Here is a 25,380-nt window from a genome sequence, read left to right as displayed (position 1 = left end):
TAATTAGAGTTGAAACTATCAGACTTATTTTTATCTTTTAATGCTTGATGCCTTGCTGGCAAACTAAGTTGTCACATAGCAAGCACTTAATATTGGCTCAAATAATGAATGCATGCTGTCTGAATAAAAATTTTTTAAAAGAGACTAATATTCATGGAACTTTGCCTGACTTACCTTGCAAAAGAAAAACTTTTATCTGCTAAATATTGAAAAAAGGGAGCGATATCTCTTTTTTGCAAGGCTATGATATATAGTGTTGTTCATTAATGGAACTAGAAGGGAAAGAGAGTCCAGTATACTAAATATTATGTTTAGAATTATAGGTAAGATTGTAGATATAACTTACAATTCTAGATAAGAAAGTCCAGTATAATAAATATTGTCAGAATTATAGGTAAGAATGATTATATGTATACCTATATTGTTATTTATATTTAAAAATGCTTTGCAAGATATTGTAGAGTCCAGATGATGTGTCTAAAAATAATTGACTATCATGGGAGCAAGCTAGAAAGAGAATGGGCAGTAATTTATTACCTTTTCCATTTATCTACAAATGACCAGGAAATCAATGGGAAAAGCAGTTTTCTCTCCACATACCTTAAGGAAAAGCCATTAGGCTGACATTACTGTTGTCATTCATTTGGAAACAAGAAACCTAATTCTCAGGTCATTGCAGCTGGGGCAGTGCTACTTTCCAGAGACATGCCAAAAATATGGATAACAGCTGCTTACGATCCTGCCATGATAAAGTACCCTTATTATATTGATGTTGATGCCCTATTTATTATTAAGGAGAGCATTTTCCTTAGAGGGAAGACTAGAGCTGGGATCAAATGAGACTTTAAAATATTGGCGCTTCCCTCAGATTACTTGAGTTTTCTTTTGTCATCAGCTATATGCACCCGTGTAAATACAAGATGCTATCTTTTTCATTAAAAACTATAACAACCTATTTTTAGTTTCCTCATTCTTGCAGAGTCCTTCTGGAATAACAATGTTGTATTTAGCTGCAGGAAAATTAATCCAGAAAGTACCTATTCAGCTTATGTTCAATATCTTTGGAGACCCTGGAAGGAAATTAGAGTTGTGTCCTTCCTTGGCTCTGATCCTTCAGACACTAGTGCTTGGAATTTACTTACGGATGCTGATGAAAGTGAATGCGCCTTTCTCTCTTCTGTAGGTCAGACTCTGTGTCAAGAAGGAGACCAAAGATGCCTGTACAGTTCCTGTTTTGATTCATGTGGTGGTAACTCTCTTTGTGACCCCAGCAACAGTCTGAATAATTGTAGTAAGTACAGCTTCTGACAAATGCAATCACCCTGTCAGGATATTCATTCAACATTTTCCTTTCTCATTGACGTTAAAATGCTGAAGTCTGGAATCCCTCCAAGATATGCATATGCATATATTTTTTCTTTTTTTTTAAAGGTTACATATGGTAGCAGAAAAGAAGCAAAGTGGTCTTAATTAACTGAAATCATAAACAAGTGTATCACCGTGAATGGGCTATAAATCCATGTTGTTTAATATCATTGGCATGACTTTCCACTTAGCATCAGCTCCTAGATGTTATTTTTCTGGCTCCATCTGCAGGCAGTTGCTATCATTCTTCCGTTTTAAAGCCCAGCTTCAAAAGTAGAAACTTTATCTGAGAAGCAGATATAAAATTCATCTAAACAACCACATAAAACTTTGGCGGTTTGTTCTTGTGATAAAATGTATTTACACCCTTCCAGGAACTTTGCTGACCTAGAATAATCTTGTGGCTGTTGTGTTCATTTGTGCTGGTGACAATGGAAAGGCTCCAAATGGTGTAGACAGATCCATTTAATACGTCTGCACTGGCAAAATCATTTTGCCTTTCTCCAAACTGGCTTATGAGGAAGGATAATTAGGGAAAGATGGAATGGGCAGGGTGAGTAGAAAGACTCTCCCAAGGAATTTAAAATGAATCAGAAAGTCCCCAAAGACCCTGATTTCTAGTAATAGTATCTTACTTCTGGACCCTGCCTTCATAGTCTACTCCATTCTTATACTCTTTGGCCTCCCTGTCAGCTTGGGCTTAAGATTCAGAAGAGGTCTATCAAGCTTTCAGTTGACAAGAAGGTGTAGCTTCTTAGCACAGATCCTGGCAGTGAAGGTCCTGGAGGCTGGGAGGTTGAAAAGCTGAAGGGTTCAGGTCCCTGGATTTGTTCAAGTTTTCAGATCCTAATTCTCCTCGTGACTTTTCTGGGTCAGCATAGAGCTTATGGGTGGGGAAAGCCACCCATAATGTCCCTTAGGGGACATTTAGGGGTGAAAACAGTGGGCTGGATAGGAGAGTGAGGGAGACAGCCACTTAATAACCCATCTGACAAGATTTTTTATTTTCATGAGCACTTTTAATAACTGTCTAGCTGAAAGCACAATTCCCAGTCCTCCTCCACTTCCCATAGGGAGAGAGCAGTGCAGATAGTTACCAGTCTGACTACTAAGACATATTACCATTTTATTCACTCTGCTGCTGCTGCTAACTTGCTTCAGTTGTGTCCGACTCTGTGCGACCCCATAGACAGCAGCCCACCGAGCTCCCCCTTCCCTGGGGTTCTCCAGGCAAGAACACTGGAGTGGGTTGCCATTTCCTTCTCCAATGCATGAAAGTGAGAGTGAAGTTGCTCAGTCATGTCCGACCCTCAGAGACCCCATGGATTGCAGCCTTCCAGGCTCCTCTGTCCATGGGATTTTCCAGGCAAGAGTACTGGAGTGGGGTGCCATTGCCTTGTCCGTTTATTCATTCTAAACTCCATTAAATATATGTGTATGTGTATATATATGTATGTATGTATATGGTTAGACTTTGCTTATCTCGGACTCTTCCTTGGAACTCTTTCAGAATCATTTTTTTTTTTTAACTTCACTTTGAACTTGGGTTGCAGAATTTTGGACAATGACAGTGTTGTCTCAGACGTGTATTTTACTAAAGTTTTGCGGGTTAACTGACATAGCATGGCACTGTTAGATTAAAAAAAGTTGAGAGAGCAATGTTAGCCCATATCAAGTTTAGGTGAGGAGTCACTGGACGTATGTTATCCTGTTTTCTCTATACTTGAAATATTTTAAGATTAAAAATTTAAATATCTTTTCATCTGTCAAAATAAAAGAATTTGTAGGACAAGCACTAGATAAGTTGGCTCATATATATATTCAACCAGTACTTTGCCTGTGATGTTCCAGGGACTGTGCACTTTGATGGAAATGAAAGGAGACATGATTTCAGCCTTCCTGAAGATTACTTTTCAATAGGGGGATCATTTACCACCTTCCCAGTCATATATATAATTTTGGTTTCCTTTTTATGTTCTTCAAATACGCTCACAATTTCCCTAGCATCTCACTGTCTCAGCAGCTTCCTCTTTCACCACAAATGTTTTTGCCAGGCTCTCTCCATGTATTGGAGAAGGCAATGGCACCCCACTCCAGTACTCTTGCCTGGAAAATCCCATGGATGGAGGAGCCTGGTAGGCTACAGTCCATGGGGTTGCTAAGGATCGGACACGACTGAGTGACTTCGCTTTCGCTTTTCACCTTCCTGCATTGGAGAAGGAAATGGCAATCCACTCCAGTGTTCTTGTCTGGAGAATCCCAGGGATGGGGAAGCCTGGTGGGCTTCCGTCTATGGGGTCGCGCAGAGTCGGACACGACTGAAGCGACTTAGCAGCAGCAGCAGCAGCTCCATGTATATTCAGCAGACACTTGAACATCTCCTCTTCTGAGTGTCAGGCACTGGGCTAGTCACTCATCCCCATTCTTTGTGTGTTATTACCAACAGTGTAGAAGCCTAACCTCCAGTTGAGAGTAAAGATGCTACTCCTTATTTTTCAAAGAGCTTCAGAATGGTGTGTGTCCACTTGGTTCTCTATAAAAACCTGGACAAGCAACATCTCCCCTCAGAAAACTCTTCATCACTTGAAAATGTGATTAATCACTTAAAAATCTTTACTGCTATCAATAAGACACTGTTGTTATTTAGATTCTGGGGCACAAGTGAGCAGCACTGTCATTCCCTGGCTCCCTGCCAGTGGAGAATATGGATTCGGAAAATGTGGATGTTTTGTCTGGTGGAGTCAGCCTCTCTCACTGGAGTTGCTGGGAGGCTAGTTCTTAAAGACAGTGGTTCTTGTTGTCCCATAAAAAATTATGTAACTTCCTAATTGTCCCTGAAGATATATTGGGTGGGGCCCAGGCATCAGTATTTTTAAAATCTCCCAGGTGACCCCAGTGTGCAGTGCAAGTTGAGAATGATTGCTTTGTGGCCTGATGAGGCTGCAGAAATTAGTGACATCTTGAAAGAGGGTGTGAAAAATGTCTTCATGGTTTTTGTATTTTTTAATGGATAAATTCCATGGTTTATCTCAGATTCCCAGAAGTGGCTACAATTTAAAAATAAAAGCCTAAACAATATATCTCAGATAATAGTGTTCAGTGATAGGCTAGTGTCACCGTATCCACTCAAGCCCAAAATCTTGAATATATCTGCACTCTGCTGGGAGGCAAAAGCAGATAGCTCCTTGCCTTAGGGAGTAGGAACAGGGATGTAATGTCCCCTCAGTCTGGGGTGTAGGGACTAACCCATCACTTGCACCTTGTAGTGTGCGATCTGGACAGCTGGGAAACCTGGTGGAGAGAGCAGCTCCTGGGCATGTGTCTCTCTCTGCCTCCCTGCACCCATGACTGCTGTGGCCATGTGAAGCCAGAAATGACTGTCATGCCTCAGGGACTCTCCTGAGTTTCCCATAGTCTTTAGTTCTACATGTTTGTCCATGTACTTTTTCCTCCAATACTCATTTTTAATAACACAGAAGGAATGGGGACGGCTAGTCCAGTGCTGGACACTCAGAAGAGGGGATGTTCAAATGTTTGCTGAATATATATGGAAAGGACCTGGCAAGAACATCTGTGATGCAAGAGGAAACTGATGAGACAGTGAGACGCTAGGGAAACTGTGCTGGGTGTGTTTGAAGAACATAAAAAGAAAACCAAAATCATATATATGAGTGGGAAGATGGCAGTATGATCCTCCTACTGAAAAGTTAAATCCAGGAAGAAGTAACAGCTTTGTTATTCGAATAATTTCTCAGTGGTATGTCAATTTTCTGGCCTCTCTTTGCAGTCTCTAGTTGGAAGGAACAGAGAGTATAGAAGTGTGATCAAAGAGTCAATTGAGAAGAATGATCTCTTTTTAAAAGCATTTTCAAGGAGTAAATAAAAAGTAATTGATTGAATTAGAATATTACCTTATGGTAACCAGGAGAATTAATAGGACAAGACATTGAGGATGGACATGCAGCTGTAGACATCACAAAGAGGAGTCGGTGGATGTGTCATTTGATGAAAGAACATCACAGCACCTAGAACCTTGTCCAAGTCCTGTTGAAACCTAATCAGCCTTCTGGCTTCAGGTGCCAGTGTTCAGGTAACAAGGAGTACAGGGGTGCATGTTTTACCTGCCTAGGGTGTTCCATTAGCAGAATCCAGACTGGTGCATTTCAAGGTCAAGTTCCCAGATTTTTCAATACTTAAATATTAAGAAAAATAAAGAAATAGAAGGGGAACATAGCTATTATAACAGACTTAAATAGGTTTTCAAAAACGGGTAGCCAAACTGTAGTATATAGGTTGTGGTACACACTAGATAATAAAGCTATAAAGAAAAACAAGGAAGTAATGACTCTGACTCAGTAGTTACTTTGTGGGAGAAGGAGAAGGTTGACATATGACAGGGGATATGGAAGGGATGGTCTGGTAAAGTTCAACTTCTTGACCTGAGTGGTGGTTACAAGGGTGTTCACTTTATAATAGCTCTTCAAATTATTGAAAATAATCAAGATAGAGATTTAAAATGAAAAGTGAAAGTGTTAGTCGCTCAGTCATGTCCAACTCTTTGGGAGTCCATGGACTGTAGCCCACCAGGTTTCTCTGTCCATGGGATTCTCCAGGCAAGAATACTGGAGTGGGTAGTCAGTTCCTTCCCCAGGGGATCTTCTCGGCCCAGGGATCGAACCTGGGTCTCCTGCAATGTAGATGGATACTTTACTGTCTGGGCCACAAAGTTTGATGCAGAGGTAAATCTGAGAATCATATATATGCCAATGGATGTTGGAAGTGACATTTTCACATGTAAATGACCATAACCTAATACATGATTCCCAATGACTTAAGGTATTGTGTGCGTGCTAAGTCGCTTCAGTCGTGCCTGACTCCTTGCGAACCTATGGATTGTAGCCCGCCAGGTTCCTGTCTCCGTGGGATTCTCCAGGCAAGAATACTGGAGTCGGTAGCCATTTCCCCCTTCAGGGGATCTTCCTGACCCAGGGATGGACCCCACATCTCTTATGTCTCCTGCATTGGCAGGCCGGTTCTTTACCACTATTGCCACCAAGATGTAGTATTTAGTTAACAATCCTGTCTGTGGGTTGAGTTTAACAAATCTTGTTTCAGAGTTTGAAAGGTGGGCTATCATTGAGACTCCATCACGACCTTTCTTTCAACAGATATCTTTTTAAACCTTGTCTATGTTCAGGATGCCCTGCTGAACACTGACAACATTGGAAACAGCCCCGTGGTTGCTAAACGTCCTCACATGTTTGCGACGCGATCGCCCTCTAGTGGCTGTTGTAAATCAGCCTCATGTGAAGTGAAGTCGCTCAGTCGTGTCTGACTCTTTACGACCCCATGGACCATAGCCCACCAGGATCCTCTGCCCATGGGATTTTCCAGGCATGAATACTGGAGTGGGTTGCCATTTCCTTCTCCAGGGAATCTTCCTGACCCAGGGATCGAACCTGGGTCTGCCGCACTGTAGGCAGATGCTTTACCGTCTGAGCTACCAGGGAATGTGAGTCTAATGCTTCAAGTTTGATACCATAAATCCCAGAATTGGAGGTTGCCAGATATCTTGAGAATTTATCTTGTTTAGCACTCTGTGAAGAATGCCATTATGAAGGAACAAAACACAGGATTCAATCAACCTCAACGCATTCAATAAAGATCTCAGAATAGTATATGATCAGAACTTAATCCTTTCATCTCCCTTGACACTGAAATATTTAAAGCCTGTATCTTATCCCAAATCAAAAGTGATACATCCCCTGCATATCAAAAGAGAAAAAAGTTGTCCATGCGATATGTTTATTAGTTAATCTCAATGAACTGATAAAAAAAGTCAAAACTTGATAGGGTGGTTGAGGAAAAGAGAAAGAAAAGGTGTCTACAAGGGGAAAAAAGACTGCATCAAAATATGTGTAAATGATCCCATTTTGGGGGGTAAAATTTTCACTATATTGAAGAAATTAGGAAAAACATAGAGGTTGAGCTGTTTCTGCTGCTTGGTCATGAAAGGTTATCAAGCAACAAAAATAAGTTGAAAAGTAATAGTGATAGTACAGTTATCCTTTGGCGAAAGCATAGACATATTTCTGCCTATGTGTGTAACTTCTTATGCGTATAAATATGAGCAAGTGAAAGCCTGAAAGGATTAAAACCATCTTTTAGCTTTGAGGAAAATTAAGAGAATGGGAGGTGGGGAATGGAGAACTTTTCCGATATGCATCCTTTTATTGTCTTTATAACGAACATTCATTTTTTGTGTGTAATCTGAAATCAAACATTTCATGTTACTCCTCTTTCACAAATTAGAGAAGCAAGAAGTCGAACAAACCCCATCCCTCTTCCATCTCTTTCTTCTCTCTACGCTGTAGGCATCCTCAGGATTATGCCAGCTTTAAAGTGTTACTTCTTCCCCAGTAAATTTATATATGTGGTCAAGAGCTTTTTAATCTGATCAGTGTCAAGCTTCCTATAGCATAGTCTCTCGATTCTTTAAATCGAGAAATCATCCCAGAGCTGTTTTACTATTTCACTGCAGTCCTAATTGCTAATCTGTTTGCCTGCTTACCACTTCTTAGTCAAATGATTAAATTTAACTTGAATAATTACCCTTAACGCATGAAGTCTTTGGTGGACCTGGCCTGATTCTACAAAGACACTCCGTTGATCACCTCTTTCTTCTGGGAATGAGGCACTTCTACCACAGTCAGGAGACAGAAAGCCTTGCTTTCCCCCAAATATGTCCAAACTTCTTTTGTCCTGGGAAGTCTTCCCAAGCTGCTTCTGTCCACTTTGCCCCTCTGGGTTCAAGCATTTTGTCCAGTCCTGCTGGCCTAACCTGTTCACATTATATCCCTGGAGACTTAGACTGCTTCAATGGCTTGGACTATATTTTGAACTATTTTTACATTTTAAAGTGCCTAGGATGGTTTCTGACACTTTTCTTCCTCCTTTCCTCCCTTAATTCTCACACTATGCTTGGTGCAGACTATGAGATCAAGAAATAAGGTCTCCAGGGAACTATATTTAATATCTTATAATAAACTATAATGGAAAAGAATCTGAAAAAATTCATTTTAATTGCGTATGTAAAACTGAATCGCTTTGCTATACACCAGAAGCTAACACAACATTGTAAATGAGCTATATTCAATTAAAAAAAAAAGAAAGTCTCATTTCACAAAAGTCTCAGAATTGTGTGGGGAAGACAAGTAAGTAAATAAGTGAAGAATAGAGCAGAGAGCCATGTGGGCATGGCAGGTATGTCCTGGAGATACTCTGGTGCTCCCTCTGGGAGTGGAAGAGGAAGAGTGGTTGGCCAGGAAGGCTTCCTGGAAGAGGTGTTTGTGCTGATTGCTGCAGACCAAGGAGAAATTAGCTTGTTGAGGAGGATGGGAAAGGATTAGTCCAGGAAGCAAGTGCTGACAGGTAGAAACATGATTGCATTTGAGGGGTGATTGCAAGTGTGTGAAGGAAAGAAAGAGCTAAAAGCTAACAGGAATCACAAAGTCATGCAATTCTTAAAATGTCTGGTGTCACCAAGCAAATATTGCTGATGAGATAGGATGGGTGATGAGGCTAGAAAGTTAGGTTGTGGTTTGGAGTGTGAAATAGCCTTGGATGCCAAGCTAAGGGTTAGGGATGATCTCTCTGGCAATGGATATCTAATGGACCTCAGCCTCCTCTTGCCCTGGGATTGTGTAGCTTTACACGTTGATCAGTGAATCTCTGGTGGCTCAGATAGTAAAGAATCTGCCTGCAATGCAGGAAACCTGGGTTTAATCCCTGGATTGGGAAGAGTCCTTGGAGAATGGAATGGCTAAATGGCTACTCACTCCAGTATTCTTGCCTGGAGAACTCCATGGACAGAGGAGCCTGGCATGTTGTAGTCCATGGGGTTGCAAAGAGTTGGACACAAATGAGTGACTTTCACTTTTCACTTTCATATGTTTATTAACCACAAAACACATAGAAAAATGTCATCTACTTGCCTCCTCAGCTAAATTCATTTATTTTTAAAAGTGGCTCGCAGGGTGATGGGGAATGTGTTAGTTTAGAAGTAATGGATAAATCAGAAGATGACAAATTAAAGTAAAAGGAAACAGGAAAAGGAGTCACTTTCAGATAAGTGAAACCAAGGGGAAAATGAGGATGACTTTCTGAAACATTAATGCTGGGCAGTGTGCTGGCAGATGCATATACAGAAATGAATCTTGTCTTGTCAAGACACCTCATGAACCACACTACTTATCTTTTGATGGCAACCTCATGTACTGCTTGCATTCTAGTCTTAAATACTTTTAAGAAAGATTGTAATATAGACTTTAATTTTGTAAGTTGTTTTATGTGTGGAATTATAAATATAAGTAAAATGAAATTATAAATAAAAATATATAATATGTATCTGTATGTGTGTTTTTTTTGTTGTTGTTATTGTTAGGTCAGTGTGAACCAATTACGTTGGAACTCTGCTTGAATTTACCCTACAACCATACAAATTTTCCGAATTACCTTGGCCACAGGACTCAAAAGGAAGCATCCATCAGCTGGGAGTCTTCTCTTTTCCCTGCACTTGTTCAAACCAACTGTTACAAATACCTCATGTTCTTTGCTTGCACCGTCTTGGTACCAAAGTGTGACGAGGATACACACCAGCGTATCCCCCCTTGCAGGTAACACAATGGCATCTCCCCCAGGCATCCTCATTTTCCCTCAGGGAGAACCAAGGGGATGAAGACTTAGTTTGAGTTTAGACAAAGTACCTATTTTGCTAAGAAGCTCTGTGTTTAACAAATTACATATTAAAACGGTAAAGAAGTAGAATTCTAAAATGAGTATCTGAGTAAGAAGTCATTACTGAAGAACCAAACGAGAGGTATGAACTGCCTTTGATAATAGATGGACTTGAACCAAATAAAATCACATGTTTCATTTTGGTGGATCAAGAATTGGTTTTTTATTTTATTTTTTTTGTTTTTTTGTACATGTATACATTTATTCTTTTTATTCTCTTTTTTTTATTTTACAATATTATATTGGTTGGTTTTGCCATACATTGACATGAATCCGCCCCGGGTGTACGTACGTTCCCCTTCCTGAACCCCCCTCCCACCTCCCTCCTCCCCTTATCTTCCTTCTGGGTCATCCCCGTGCACCAGCCTCGAGCATCCTGTATCATGCGTTGAACCTGGACTGGTGATTCATTTCACATATGATAATATACATGTTTCAATGCCATTCTGCCAAATAATCCCACCCTCACCCTCTCTCACAGAGTCCCAAAGACTGTTCTATACACCTGTGTTTCTTTTGCTGAAGAATTGATTTTTTAAATGTGAGACAGCAGAAGGAGGGATCTGTCTGCCTCTTGATCTAACAGTGCTGATGTATTTAAAATGCTGCTTTCTAACTGTGTCAAAAATTAGGAGACATCACATCAACCTCAGGAAAGACAGGGATTGAACATAGAGTTTTTCTTCCTGCATGGGTGAAATTCAGGACAGCATTTCAAGAGCATGGCTTGGACTTAGAATATGAGTGATGTCCTCTGCTGCTGCTGCTGCTAAGTCACTTCAGTCGTGTCCGACTCTGTGTGACCCCATAGACAGAAGCCCACCAGGCTCCCCTGTCCCTGGGATTCTCCAGGCAAGAACACCGGAGTGGGCTACCATTTCCTTCTCCTGAAGTCCACCTTCTGATTCAAGTCCTGGCTCTTTCTCTAGCTACTTGTAGCCTGAGACCGTTTCCTTGATCTCTTCCAATCCCAGTTCCTTTACCTGTAAGATCAGGATTGTGACGGTGGTTGGGTTGAGTTATTGTGAGATTAAGATTAGATGAATGTACAAAAAGGTGAAGTTTTGCCAGTTGATTGTGAGCCCAGAATAAACACTGCTCTCATGTTAGGACAGGAGCACAGCTCACTGCTTGGTGGCAGTTTGGCCTTCTGTGCTGTGTGTCCTGGGTTATAGTCAGAGAAAGTGCACATACAAAGTGGCTATCACAGAGGTGGGGCTGCCCTCCTCCGGGCTGTTTTCCATCACGGAATCAATACACAGATGTGCCTGCCTAAATGTGAGTGGTAACTGTGAAAACCATATGTTTGCATCAGAAGTCATTCAGAACTTAAAGAAAAAACAGTAATATCAAAACAGTGAACAGATGAGAAAACAAATACTGAATATTAAATGGATAACAAGGAAGGGACACCTATAGAGTCAGGACAGGAAACAATAAAATTTCAAAATGACTTGGGAAACTGAACAAGAAGTACAAATAGAGTAAGATGGCTTAGGCTTGTGTAAATATACTTCTGAAAATTTCTGTTAAATGCCTTTTAAAATATTACTAATAAAACATCTACCAGTTTTAAGTTAACAAGTTATTTGTAAATCTTTTTCCATTTTTGCTAAGCAAGGTTGATGATAGTGAATACTTACTTTTAATAGTACTTAACAAATCAACAAATTGATTTTTTCTTCACATGTCTATAAACATTTTCCTAACATAGTGTTCTCTGGAACAAATTTATATCCACATATAACTGATGATTTTAAGATTTAGGGTTTCATATTTAAATGCCTAAGATGAGATGGATCCTGAAATACTATACAGTGAACAATTTGGTGAACTGATTCGAGGTATTTTAGTTTTGTTTCTTAGCAAAAGACATCTTTCATTTTTAGTAGAGAATTTTACATTATGATATTTGTAAGAAAATTTTTTTTAATAAAAAGAATAATATACTGATATGCTCATGGGGTTTCACATAGTTGCTTTTGCCAGGTTTGTTTATTGATCTTAAAATTCAATTTTTAAGTAATGAATTGGAAAAAATCTAATGTTTTTGAGCCCTTATAATGTGCTAAATTCTTTAGTTGTCATCCTCAAAGTAACCTTTTGGGACTGTTGTCTCTGTGGTTGAACACCACACAGATTATGATGTGAACAAGAGTGCCATGGAGTTGTAGTGCCGTTTATTTTATTCTATTTTATAGGGGAAAAAAGTGGTAGAGTCAGGCAGTACCTGACTTCTATCTGAAATAGGTATCTTTTGATTAAATTAAAATAGCAGCAGCAATTGAGTTATATACACCTTTTATTAATCTACAGCAAAACTATTCAGTCCAACAGATAGTTGTTAAACACCGTTGAGCTTCTCATTTTTGCCTCATATGGGAATGCCATGGTTTTGTCTTTGCCCTCGATTCCTAGGCTAAACCAGCATTAAGTTATGCTCTGTCTTAAATCTGCTGCTGCTGCTGCTAAGTCGCTTCAGTCTTGTCCGACTCTGTGCGACCCCGTAGACGGCAGCCCACCAGGCTCCCCCGTCCCTGGGATTCTCCAGGCAAGAACACTGGAGTAGGTTGCCATTTCCTTCTCCAATGCATGAAAGAGAGAAGTGAAAGTGAAGGCTCTCTGTCGTGTCCGACTCCTCGCGACCCCAGGGACTGCAGCCTACCAGGCTCCTCTGTCCATGGGATTTTCCAGGCAAGAGTACTGGTGTGGGGTGCCATTGCCTTCTCCAGTCTTAAATCTAGACAGAGTTAAATCAAGATGGAGACTTTTTGGAAACTTCTCTGTTCGTTGCTAGCCATTCCTTATCTTGTTGATATTAACTTAGTTTAAAGTTGGAAACTTTTGAGAAATGAGAATGTCTTTAAAAGGAAATGAGAAATTTGCCTAGGAACTTACTTTGGTTATGTCTACTTAACATTTTAAAAAATGAATTTATTGGTTATGTATTGAGGCAAAACTACATTTTTTCCCCCATCTGAAGTGAAAAACATCTTCTTTGAGACATGCTGATACCTCAATTTAAAATATTCTAGGTACAAATGAAGTAACACACATTAAAACACCTAGTGCAATGCTTAGTATATCTTTTCTTTAACAAAAGTGAACACATTTAATTTTTCACCAACTTGAGCTCAACATAGATGGGTTTGGGAGAAGCACCAAGTTTTTCAACAATATTAGCGTAAGCCGAAGTATTGCCTTTAGGAAAGCCAGGTTAGAACTTGAAATGGCCCAGTCACAGGGCACCAGAAGGGGCTGAGGGTGTTGTATAGATTCCATGCCCTTTGGTGGCAGAATGCTCCAAGTGATGTTGGGGACTTGCTTGAAACAAAATTGCTGGAGAATGTGTCTGCCTGAAGGACAAAAGAGAAAGCAAGAAAGGTAAACTGGAGAAGGGAATCCATGTTCTGGGAACAACTCTATTTCCATTCCTGCAGTAGAGTTTTTTTTTGGTGAAACTGTGTTTCAGGAATCTATCTCCCTTGTAATGATATCACTTATTTTGGTTTCCCAAATACTTATTATATGTATGTGCATCCATATATACATTAATAGACACACACACTGCATACATACACCACATATATACACTGACCCATGGCTGTACAGAATTAAAAGTCCTATGTAGATGCCTAACATTTGGTGTAGCTATTTCTGCCTGTATTGTTGTCTTTTTTGCTCTTTTAGAGCTCTCTGTGAGCATTCCAAAGAACGCTGTGAGTCTGTTCTTGGGATTGTGGGTCTACAGTGGCCAGAAGACACAGATTGCAATCAATTTCCAGAGGAAAATGCGGACAATCAAACCTGCCTAATGCCTGGTGATGAAGTCGAAGGTTAATTTTTATTAACTTTTAAATTATTTACAATGCAGTATCTAACATGGATGAATAAATCAGCTACCTTTAGAAGTTTCTTTATTGTTGCTTTTATTTTATTGCCAGTAGAAAGGCTATGTAGGTGGTGCATCTATAAACTTGATTACATTGAAGAATTTAACACTCATCTGTTAGACACTGTATTCGTTTTAAAAATAAATTGCAGAGATGACTTTATAATAATCTTGGTGTTTATTGTAAACACAACTCACAGAGTCCATTATATATGGAAGCTGCTTTTATACTAGAGGGTCTTGAAGGTAACAGTGAAGATAAAGCCATGGCTCCTTCAGTTCATTCAATTCAGTTCATTTCAGTTGCTCAGTCGTGTCCGACTCTTTGTGACCCCATGGACCTGCAGCACATCAGGCCTCCCTGTCCATCACCAACTCCTGAAGCTTGCTCAAATTCATGTCCACCGAGTCGGTGATGCCATCCAACCATCTCATCCTCTGTCATCCCCTTCTCCTTCTGCCTTCAATCTTTCCCAGAATCAGGGTCTTTTCCAGTGAGTCAGTTCTTCGCATCAGGTGGCCAAAGTGTTGGCATTTCAGCTTCAGCATCAGTCCTTCCAATAAATATTCAGGACTGACTTCTTTAGGATTGACTGGTTTGATTTCCTTGCCGCCCAAGGGACTCTCAAGAGTCTTCTCCAATACCACAGTCCAAAAGCATTAATTCTTCAGCGCTCAACTTCAAGTGCAAAGCTTTCAAAGACCTTGGCTGTGTGAGATGATCAGATAGAGAAATGCCTGCTCACCAGGTGGAAAGATTAGAATGGGAAACAATTTGACAAATGAAAGGAGGGCAGTTAGAAACATTGGCTTCCTAGGACATCAGGCTCCAGCAATTGTCCGTTCAGAAAGAGAGGTGATTGTTGGAAAGCATAAAGACACAAAACAGCTAATCTGGAGAGATGATGCCAAGGGTGAAGGATAAAGATGCTGAGGGAAGACAGAAGAGAACCAAGTAAACTTTGGTGATTTCAGCTTGGTGAAGGACCATCCTTATCTTCAGTGATATCTTCTCCACATCATCCCACATGTGAATCAATAACATAGCTGATGGGTCTGGGTTTTCTCTTTGTTGGCAGTAATATGGCCCATTGCTTTTTACAGAATGCTCACCTAGTCACTTCAAGTGCAGCTCAGGACGGTGTGTTCTGGCTTCCAGAAGATGTGATGGCCAGGCTGACTGTGATGATGATAGTGATGAAGAAAACTGTGGTATGTATGTGAGCTGGCACTTTTCCCAAACATACACTAGGATAAGGGGTTGTGGTAAAATATGTCAGTTGTTTACTGACAGTTTTAAGAAGTGACTAGGACTGAATGTTAGCTTCCCTGGTGGTTCAGAAGTTAAAGCATCTGCCTGCAATGTGGGAGACCTGGGTTCAATCCCTCGGTCGGGAAGATCCCCTGGAGAAGGAGATGGCAACCCACTCCAGTATTTTTGCCTGGAGAATCCCATGTACTGAGGAGCCTGGTGGGCTACAGTCCACGGGGTCGCAAAGAGTCGGACACGACTGAACGACTTCACTTTCACTTTCAGGACCGAATGTTAAGACATTTACTTCTTAAATTGTCAAACAGCAAGACATGAGTCATAAGTGTTTTTCCTGTTAATTCCATTGATTTCCCCTAAATTACACTTCTGTTTATAATCTTGATGACATACGTGCAAACCCTCAGTAAAATGAGAAGCTCTTCACAAATGTAAGAGATTATTTTTATTGAGAGATTCTAAAGCAGTTGTCATCTGTTATAAGATCAGGATAATGGTGTCCTTACTTATAATTCCCATATTGTTAAACAGACATCTAGATACACAAAGACAGACTGCAGGCCCCGATGTTCAAGTTTAATTGGGATTAAATTTCACGCCCTCTCTGATTTTTGTCTCTGCCCACAGAGGATAAAACTCTTCCTGGCATTTCTGCCTTTGAGTTCCAAAATCACCATGGCAAAGGCAGGAAATGCCAACGGCAGTTTAAGTGGAGCTAATTCCCATTTTACTTCCCTGCAAACCTTTGTACTTGGAACCTCAAAATGTATCAGAGAATTGAAAACAGACAATGCTCTTCACTAAGTAATATGCTGGAGTAAAGCAAAATGATTGAAGGGCTAGCCAAGAATAGTTTGGTTATGACTCTTTAGCTTGTTCTGCTTTAAAAAAAACTGACATTTTTTGCTATTGAAAACACATGAGGCAATGCATCTTTTGAAATCATTATATTCTTTTGGCCTTTGAAGGATGAAATATTGCCTTGCTCCCCAAAATGAGTTTTCCATAGTAGACATTGCTCTTCTGGTCTAGACAAAATGTCACAAGCAATCAACTGAAATCCTATCAGCTATGATAAATATGGATAAGTGCATCTTCTAGAAAATCAGAGCTGTCAGAATGATGGTCCAATGACCAGGGGTAATTTTGTTAGGGAGGAACATACAGTTTTTTGTGAAGCTACTGTTGCTTGCTTTGTTTGTGGTCTTTATATAAATAAATAAGTCAATACTCATTGAATATCCCCTATATAAGTAACTCATTAAGAATCTATTGGATTTTTTTCACTAACTATGGGCTATGGTATTTTGAGGTACAGCTAAAACTAAATTATCTTAGATTGTTCAAAGAGGTTACAAGATATTTCATTAGGTGGCTAGACTGAAATTTGCAATAGGCGACTAATTATTTGAGAAATGTAAATGCTTAGTCTCAAAAAGAGACTTTGGAAGATTAAATGGTCTAAGGTCTAGAGTATATTTGGTGAAGAAGAAATTTAAAGCCCTGTTCATTACAAATGATCCTAAAATGTCAGATTTCTAGGTAAGCTATAAGTTTCTGTCCATACTCTAATCTCACAATTACAGGCTCACCAGAACTATAGAATAAATTACCTAATCTCTATAAAACACTCAAAACACTGATGATGTTATTGAGAGTTCTAGTTGAGGAAAGGTAAAAGTCAGTAATAAATTAATACATTGAGGGTATTAATTGCCCCCAAAAGTATTAGTTCATGAGAAATTAATTTCTCATCATATTTTTCAAAGTGACTTATAATAAATATTTTATGTACAGTCCCCTTCAGAACACATGCAGGGGTTTGAACGGGCATGCCCCATGCTTTGGGAGAACACAGCACTTAAAATCAAATGAGGAAGTAGAGGCAGGCCCGCACAGAGAGAACTATTAGGAAATCGTCCACTCCCGATTTTGCCTCCTTGTTCAGTTGGTCCTTTTGTTCCCATGGGCGTGGGTAGGCATACCGTCTGGTAATTCAAACACCAAATCCAGCAAAGCAGCAATTCACACCACGCTTCATGTCTTTCTGATTTAGTCCGTCCATTGTGGTGTGGAGGGCACTTAAATGCTTGGGCTTTACCGAATAATGTGATAATTAACTATTCACTTTCACACATCTGTAGCTCCTCCCAAACAACATAATTGGGTTTTCCCCTCAAAGCAATCCTTCTTTAACTTAGTTATAAAAGAATTGATGGATTGGAAATTTACTCTGTGTTTCTTTGACACTTTTGCAGCAGGAAAACATGGTGTTCAGAGCATGCCGTTTGTAAATACTTTTCAAATATATACATTAAGCATTTACCAATGGGTAATGCTAAATTCTGAAGTAGCTCCTGCTCTTGTGGTAAATTTTTGTTGTTGAAGTTGCACTGCTTGTGTAATTGTTAATGTAAACAACATTTATATTGGAAATATTGGCGTTATTAGAAATATTTTCAGCAAGTGTTTGGAAGCATTATGTAAATATGAACACATCATTCCAGAATTGCTTCATGGGAGGGAAGCCTAAAAGGTAGGATTTTACAGAGTCAGTGCTGTTTCTTGTCTTAAAGTAATAATTTGTCATTAGTTGAACCTCTACTTGTGAGACTGAGGTTAGGTTTTTTAGGTCTGTGTCCACAAGGAAGTGAGCTGCCGGCAGGAGTAAGGTGGTTCCTGGGCTGTGATGCGAACAGCAGGTCCTCTCAATGGGGCAGTTAAATGAGAATAGAGTTCGAACAATTTTTCTGCATCTACTGGAGAAATAAAACCCTTCATTACATGAATACAGCTTCACAATTACTAATTGATCTCTGCTCTACATAAAAGGCATGCAGCATACAGAGAAAGATGGACAATACAAATGTGAGTGTCCTTGAGGGACTTTCTGTTTATCTTCAAATGATTCAAAACCATTTCATTATCTATCTTTGATCTCCTCTTGGGTGATAAAATGTAATAAAATATTTTTTTGTAACCTGAACTTCTTCTTGGAGTCAAAACCCCCTTAAAGAAATAGAATATAATCTCTTTGTGACCCCAGGAACCATAGCCTGCCAGGCTCCTCTGTCCATGGAATTCTCTAGGCAAGAATACTGGAGTGGATTGCCATTCCTTCTCCAGGGGATCTTCCCAACCTAGGGATCAAACTTGGGTCTCCCTCACTGCAGGTTGATTCTTTACCATCTGAGCCTGAGGGAAGACCCAACACCCCCAAAGCTGTGATTAAAGCCTTTGGCTCTGATATTGGTGGGGTTTACAGCTTGACTTTAAAGGTTTTCCAAAAGACTTTTTTTTTCTGTTATAAGAAATACATAAATACTTTTAAGGAGTCCAAAGAAGGACTTAACTGTTATGTTTTTTAACACTGCAGAGAGCCGGTCTCCACGCCTCTGTGTCTCTTTGTTCCTTTGCTGGTAGAAGAGACTGACTTCCTGCTCTGTGACTAGAAGATGAGTGAGGGTCATTGTGTTCAGCTCATGTTGCATGTCCACAAACGTACTTTCAGGATGAGACTTAGGACTGATCTCTGATTAATTTAATGATTTCATGTTAAGGAATAGATATTCTCCTTCCCTTTAGGTAGTTTCTTGCTTGGTTAACTCTTTGATGTCTCATTTGGTATCTAGGACAGGCAGCCTGAAACGGCATGGCATGCTCCATGTACACCTAGCGTGTATTTAGTCACTCAGTCATGTCTGACTCTTTTGTCACGTCATGGACTGTAGCCCACTAGACTCCTTTGTCCATGGAATTTTTCAGGCAAGAATACTGAAATACTGGAGTCGGTTGCCATCTCCCGGGATCTTCCTGACCTGACCCAGGGATCGAACCCAGGTCTCCTGCATTGCAGAGGATTCTTCATTGCTGAGCCACTAGGGAAGCCCATGTAGACCTAGAGTGCTAAGTTCCTTCAGTTGTGTCCAATTCTTTGTGACTCTGTGCACTGTGGCCGGCAGACTCCTCTGTTCATAGGATTCTCCTGACAAGAATTCTGGAATGGATTGCCATTTCCTTCTCTAGGGGATCTTCCCAACCCAGGGACTGAACCTATGTCTCTTATGTCTCCTGCTTTGGCAGGTAGGCTCTTTACCACTGGTGCCACCTGAGAAGCCCATGCAGACTTAGACCTGGATTTATATCCCGATTTAGCACTTGGAGGCTGTGTGACTTTTGACCATCACGTAACTTCTCCGGGCCTCAGTCTTCTCACCTGTAACATTTAGAGAACGCTTCCTTTATCCCTAACAGCTTGGAATGCTTATAACATGCCTTATTCAGTCCTCAGAAGGCAATAACCAAGAGCCCACCTGCCATAGTGCTAGGAAATCCAGGAGGCATGTCCCCCCACCCCCAGGTCACCTCAGGGATCTCCCTTGAGGGAAGGAGTCTCATCTAGCTTGGTCTCTGACAGACCAGGTATTATACATGGCAGAAGAGAGCAGGCTGGGTGAAGTCCCTGATTTACATAGTGGACATGGACATCAGGGTGGCGCCTTGTCCTGGAGGAAGTGCTTGTTTTGATGGTGAATGTCTCCATCTCCTGGATGACACGCTGAAGAGGGCCCCTACCCTATGGTATAAAGCCCTGTCAGTTTCTTCAGGCTGCCTCTTCCCAGGGTACTGGGCCAGCACGTGTGGGGAGGATGACATGAAGATGCCACCCCTAAAGGGGGAGGTGACTCAGGAATTGGGAAGTCCACTGGGGCTTTCTGGTCAGAGACGAGAGCTCTATGACTTGTGCTGGTATTGGTTGTCCCTGAAGCTTAGGCCTGGAGTTTGGGGGAGGAGGGGGAGGCAGGTCCTTTTGGCCAGGCTGCTACCACAGATGCTACGGCTTTTCTTTGAGATTCGGGCTCCATAGTCCGGGGTCCTAGGCTCTGGAGGGGCCATCACACCTGCCAGGCCTGAACCTCACTGTTCAGCCGCCGTGGTCTGCTCTGATGTCACATCCATAGCCACTGGGACAGCTGCTGGCTGAAGATGGCTAGATCCAGCCCGGTCCAGCCTCTGCCAGGGCCAGGGTACAGAAGGGCCTTTCTCCCTTGCTCTCATGAGCAGCTCCTCCATGGCAATACTTTTTTCCTTTTGCTTTGTGGCAATACTTTTTATTTGATACTGATCAAGTTAGCAGCCCTGATAGGCAGACCTAATTACCTTACACTTGCATGACTGAGAGCTTCTTGAAGTACAAGAGGCATCTGTTTTAAGGTGGTTTGCTCTCTTCACCTATAATGACAACTTTTTAAAACCTTGTTTTTAATTGAAGGATAATTGCTTTACAGCATTGTGCTGGTTTCTGCCAAACATCAACATGAATCCACCATCGGTATACGTATGTCCCCTCCGTCTTGAACATCTCTCCTACCTTCCTTCCCATCCCACCCCTCTAGGTTGTTACAGAGCCCCTGTTTGAGTTCCCTGGGTCATAAAGTAGATCCCGTGGGCTATCTACTTTACATTTGGTAATATATGTTTCTATGTTACTCTCTCCATACATCTCACCCTCTCCTTCCTTACCCTGTCCTACTGTGTCCATAAGTCTTTTCTCCATGTCTGTGAATGACAAATTTTTTGATGGAGAGACAAGGTTCCCCAGTTCAAGTGGGATCTGCCCAAGACAGGGAAGCCAGCTTCACAGAATTTTTGTGAAAATGATAGTGAATAAGTTAAGAACCCAGCAGAATGCTTAGCACACTTAGGGGATGAACCATTCCAGTTTGCCTGGTACTGCGAGCGGTTTCTTGGAAGGGGGGTAGATTGATGCTCAAACCTGCAAAGTCCCAGGAAAACTGGGATGAACTGTCACTTTAGCAACGCACAGTGGCCGCTGTAAGTGGCCATGGCCACGGACTCTGTGCAGGGGTGGCTGTTATCCTGACATCAACAATTATTTGATTTTATAACCTACAGCTGCATTAGACATCCCATCCTATCCATATCTTTTTCATTTTTAATGGAGTCATACCCTCTTCCTTTTAAAGCATACATTTAAAGCATAATTACACCAGAAGTCACTTTAAAGAGAGAATGGTTTCTTCACAAAATCACAGTATTGTCTTCCATGGGACTCATGTCCTGACCTTTTTCATCCTAATTCATTTATGCTCATCGTAACTCCACAGAAGAGGGCATTAGGCCGGACAAACTTTTATTAGAAAAGAGAATATACAGAAGGGAAATTACTGCCCAGAGAGTACTCATTTCTACCTTTTAGCAACCCTTTGTAGCAGGTGTTATTATTCCTATTTTAGAGATATGGAAACAGAGGTTCAGAGAAATTAAGAAACTTATCCAAGTTCACACAGCTCATGAGATTGAAGCTGGGGTTCAAATCCGGATGTCTGCTTCTAAGCTTTGTTTCCCTTGCGTATGCTATGTATTCTCAACGTACGGACAACTACAACTAAGGACTTGGACCTTCTTCCCAACTGGAGATTTCTCCATAAGGCTGGATTTGGAACAATTTATTTATTTTCTCTAACTCTCAATTTCCTCACTTAGGAAATGATGATTGTAATTCTGACACTGTGGTGTTATTTTAAGAAATAAAACTATTATCTAGAATGTGGATTTAGGGTGGAGTGTTATTTCCTATTATCACCCTCTGTGAGGATGCAGATCTTATGTACCAGTGGACTGACTTGTGTGGTCTTTTCTCAGCTCATTCCATATGTTCAGGTTCTTCTCTGTACTCTTGTGAATAGCCAGAAAGACTCATGCTGTTTTCTCTCATCAGCTGCTAGCAAGTAGTATCATTTGTGATGAGAGTCTCATTGCCAGAACATTCCAAATGATGTCTGTATTCTCGGTTAGCTGAAAACCCCAAATAATATCCCCATGAGTTCCTGGAGTAGATGTCCCTGGGCCTAAGACAATTCCAGATAGTCAGTGAAGGATTCTCACTATTTATTTCATATATAGTTCTGTGGTCAGATACTCTCCCACTGTCCTATATGTTTGAATGATGAAGCACTTTATTTTAAAAATATTTTATTGTATTTTGTATTAACCCCCCCTTTTTTTGGCCATACCGTGTGGCATGTGGGATCTTAGTTCCCTGAGCAGAGATAAAACCCATGCTCCCTGCAGTTGTAAGTGCAGAGTCTTAACCACTGGACCACCAGGGAAGCCCTGAATGGTGCAACCATGCATGGTTGGTTGCTCAGTTGTGTCCGACTCTGTGTCCTGCCAGGCTCCTCTGTCCATGGGATTTCCCCGGCAAGAATACTAGTGTGGGTTGTCATTTCTTCCTCCAGGGGATCTTCCTGACCCAGGGATCAAACCCACATCTCCTGCATTGCAGGTGGATTCTTCACCTGCTAAACATCTGAAACACTTTAAACCTAACTTTTCCCATAGTAAAAATCTCTCTTCTGTGAATTTATTTTGATAATTTTTCAATGAAAATTCTTTTTTAAAGCAGATTATTTTCCTATGAGGGACTCCAAGAAACTTGAGTCAATCATCTGTGCCATTTCTCTGAATGATTTGTACCAGGTCTGATGAGAAATAGTGTCTTTAAAGACAATCCTTATTTCATCACTCCTTGGTGTTTCATTCACTGTAAACTAAACTACCTTTTTCTCAGAACAAGAGACTTTTTGTTTCTTACATGAAATAAAGTTCCATTTAAAATTCATACATGTTGAGAGTCTACTGAGGGCTAGCTGCCATTCTAGGCAGGGGAGTCAAGATGCTCAAAGATGAATATATGTGGTCTCTTCCTCCACACCCTCACAACATGGTGAGAGTCATGGGTCCAACCTGAGTGGCAAGAACAATTAGACATTTGGCATGTTTTAGCGAACATATCGGAGAAGGCAATGGCAAGCCACTCCAGTACTATTGCCTAGAAAATCCCAAGGATGGAGGAGCCTGGTAGGCTGCAGTCCATGGGGTCGCGAAGAGTCGGACATGACTGAGCGACTTCACTTTCACACATTGGAGAAGGAAATGGCAACCCACTCCAGTGTTCTTGCCTGGAGAATCCCAGGGACAGGGGAGCCCGGTGGGCTTCCATCTATGGGATCACACGGAGTCGGACACGACTGAAGTGACTTAGCAGCAGCAGCAGAGCAGCGAACATATAAATTCACTGTCTATGAATCAAATGACATTTATTAAGTTCATTGCAAGAGCTTGTTATTTTATAGACCGATTACCATTCAAGCTTATAGTCTTTATATTTATTTCTCATATAATAGATAGTTTCTAATCTTAGATTTCTGGCTACATTACTGAAGGTATTGGCTTTCATACCTGGCTCATAAACTCCATTTGGCATAGGAGTTGCCTCTTTTGCTAAACACACAGATGGTGTTACCATTTGTTGATTGAAATTACATTTTAAGATAATATGCATTTAGATCACTAGGTTTGGGCATATTTGCTTAAAAGCATAGCTCATCATTTTAGAGATGAGTCTTATGTGTTGGCAAATTGGCTCAGAAAGCAAAAGGAACAGCAAAAGATGAACATTACTGTACAGTTGCTTTTTCATTTTTTTCCTGTTTCCCATATGTCACTTTTGATTTTCTCCTGGAAGAGATGTACTATTTATAATGCAATATGGAGATTACCAAGCATTTATACTTTCAAAATTACATTTTCCATGGTATACGGAAGTCAAAACTTGTTAAGAAGAAAGAAATCCTCCCTTTATATTGTCATTCTTTTTTTGCTTTGTTTGATCAAAGCCATAGTTATTTTCACCTTCACATCTATTGCAAATAACCTTTCCTTCTGTCTCCAGGATGTAAGGAGAGAGATCTTTGGGAATGTCCGTCCAGTAAACAGTGTTTGAAGCACACAGTCATCTGTGATGGGTTTCCAGACTGCCCTGATAACATGGATGAAAAAAACTGCTGTAAGGACTTATTGGGCATTTGTCAATGTAACATTTTATTTTAAACATTAATTACCCCTCATTTTGGATAAGTGAGAAATTTGGAAATACATGTCAAAAGCTTTTTGTATTTTCAGACTTTTTGACTAAAACTTCACTTGGAAAAATATATGCCAAATACAATCAAATGTGTAAAATATATGCATGATGATATTGGTCTAGAAGCATCCTTAGGGAGAACCAATAAGAAAAGATGGTGTCTCTTCCAGCCCACTTCTCTTCCAGGCTAGGATACGAAGCCTTGGATGGCAGAGTTTGGTCAGGAACCACCTTTAAAGTACAACCTACAAAACCACAAGCCAAGACCCTGATTTTAGATGCCATGTTTGCTTCTGGGCTAATAAGTGTACTCAGGAAAATACAATTGTAGTGAGAAAAATGCCATGTCTTATTTAAATGACTTAGGATTCTTTCCCTGGACAGGGGCTGATGTGGAGGCCTGAATAAAAATCAGATTACCTTAAGAAAGGAGAAAGAAAAGTAATAGATGTTAGATAGGCAATTAAGGAGTTTGGCTATAGTTTTAAAAAACCCAAGAGAAGATTAGTGTGTGACTCTGAGAGTCACTTAATAGTAGAGATTAAAAAAAATAAAACTAACCGTAAATGTGGACAGAGCTGGGTTTCATCCTAGAGCGACTTCAGTCTGCTCATGCCCAGTGCTCAGCTCAAGCCACTTCAGATTTTAGTTCTGTGCTCTCATCTTTGGGATTTCTGCTGCTCTGGGTACCACTTTTTCAATCCTGTGGTTAGAACTAGAGACTTTAGTCACTTGGAGATAGTAGTGCTGTTTAAATGCTTGCTATTTGTGTGGATGGACATCTCAGAAATGAGACTGTACCAGCTGTGCTCTTCTGTGTTGACTTACTGGAAGGACTCGGCAACCACATCTTTTCCTCCTTTGACACACCTGTTGGCAAACCGTGAGGTGCCTGTAAGTGAAAATCTCCTCCATTCCTAAAGTGTTTGTATCCTCCCTTCTTGTTCCCCTGCCAGCATTTTGCCAAGCTGATGAGCTAGAATGTGCAAACCACGAGTGTGTGTCACGTGACCGGTGGTGTGATGGTGAAGCCGACTGCGTAGACAGTTCCGATGAGTGGGACTGTGGTGAGCTGCTTGTTCCTGCCAGCTGCTCTAACGCCTGGCA

General features: G+C 40.7%; 1 protein-coding gene across 1 annotated transcript in view; it reads left to right on the top strand.

Annotated features, from left to right (window-relative positions):
- The window catches only part of CORIN (corin, serine peptidase), a 279,559-nt gene that overhangs the window by 204,210 nt on the left and 49,969 nt on the right, over positions 1-25,380 (top strand). The window contains 6 exon segments of the mRNA XM_088836324.1: positions 1,184-1,291; positions 9,809-10,040; positions 13,852-13,997; positions 15,158-15,265; positions 24,082-24,195; positions 25,230-25,340. Of these exon segments, the coding sequence (XP_088692450.1) occupies positions 1,184-1,291; positions 9,809-10,040; positions 13,852-13,997; positions 15,158-15,265; positions 24,082-24,195; positions 25,230-25,340 (819 nt within the window).

Source organism: Moschus berezovskii, chromosome 5 (genome assembly GCF_049115385.1).
Source record: "Moschus berezovskii isolate FMDL1 chromosome 5, NW_MosBer_1.0, whole genome shotgun sequence".
In the NCBI taxonomy this organism is placed as follows: Eukaryota; Metazoa; Chordata; class Mammalia; order Artiodactyla; family Moschidae; genus Moschus; species Moschus berezovskii.
Note: the sequence above shows the minus strand (reverse complement) of the source record. Positions and strands in the feature narration are given on the sequence as shown.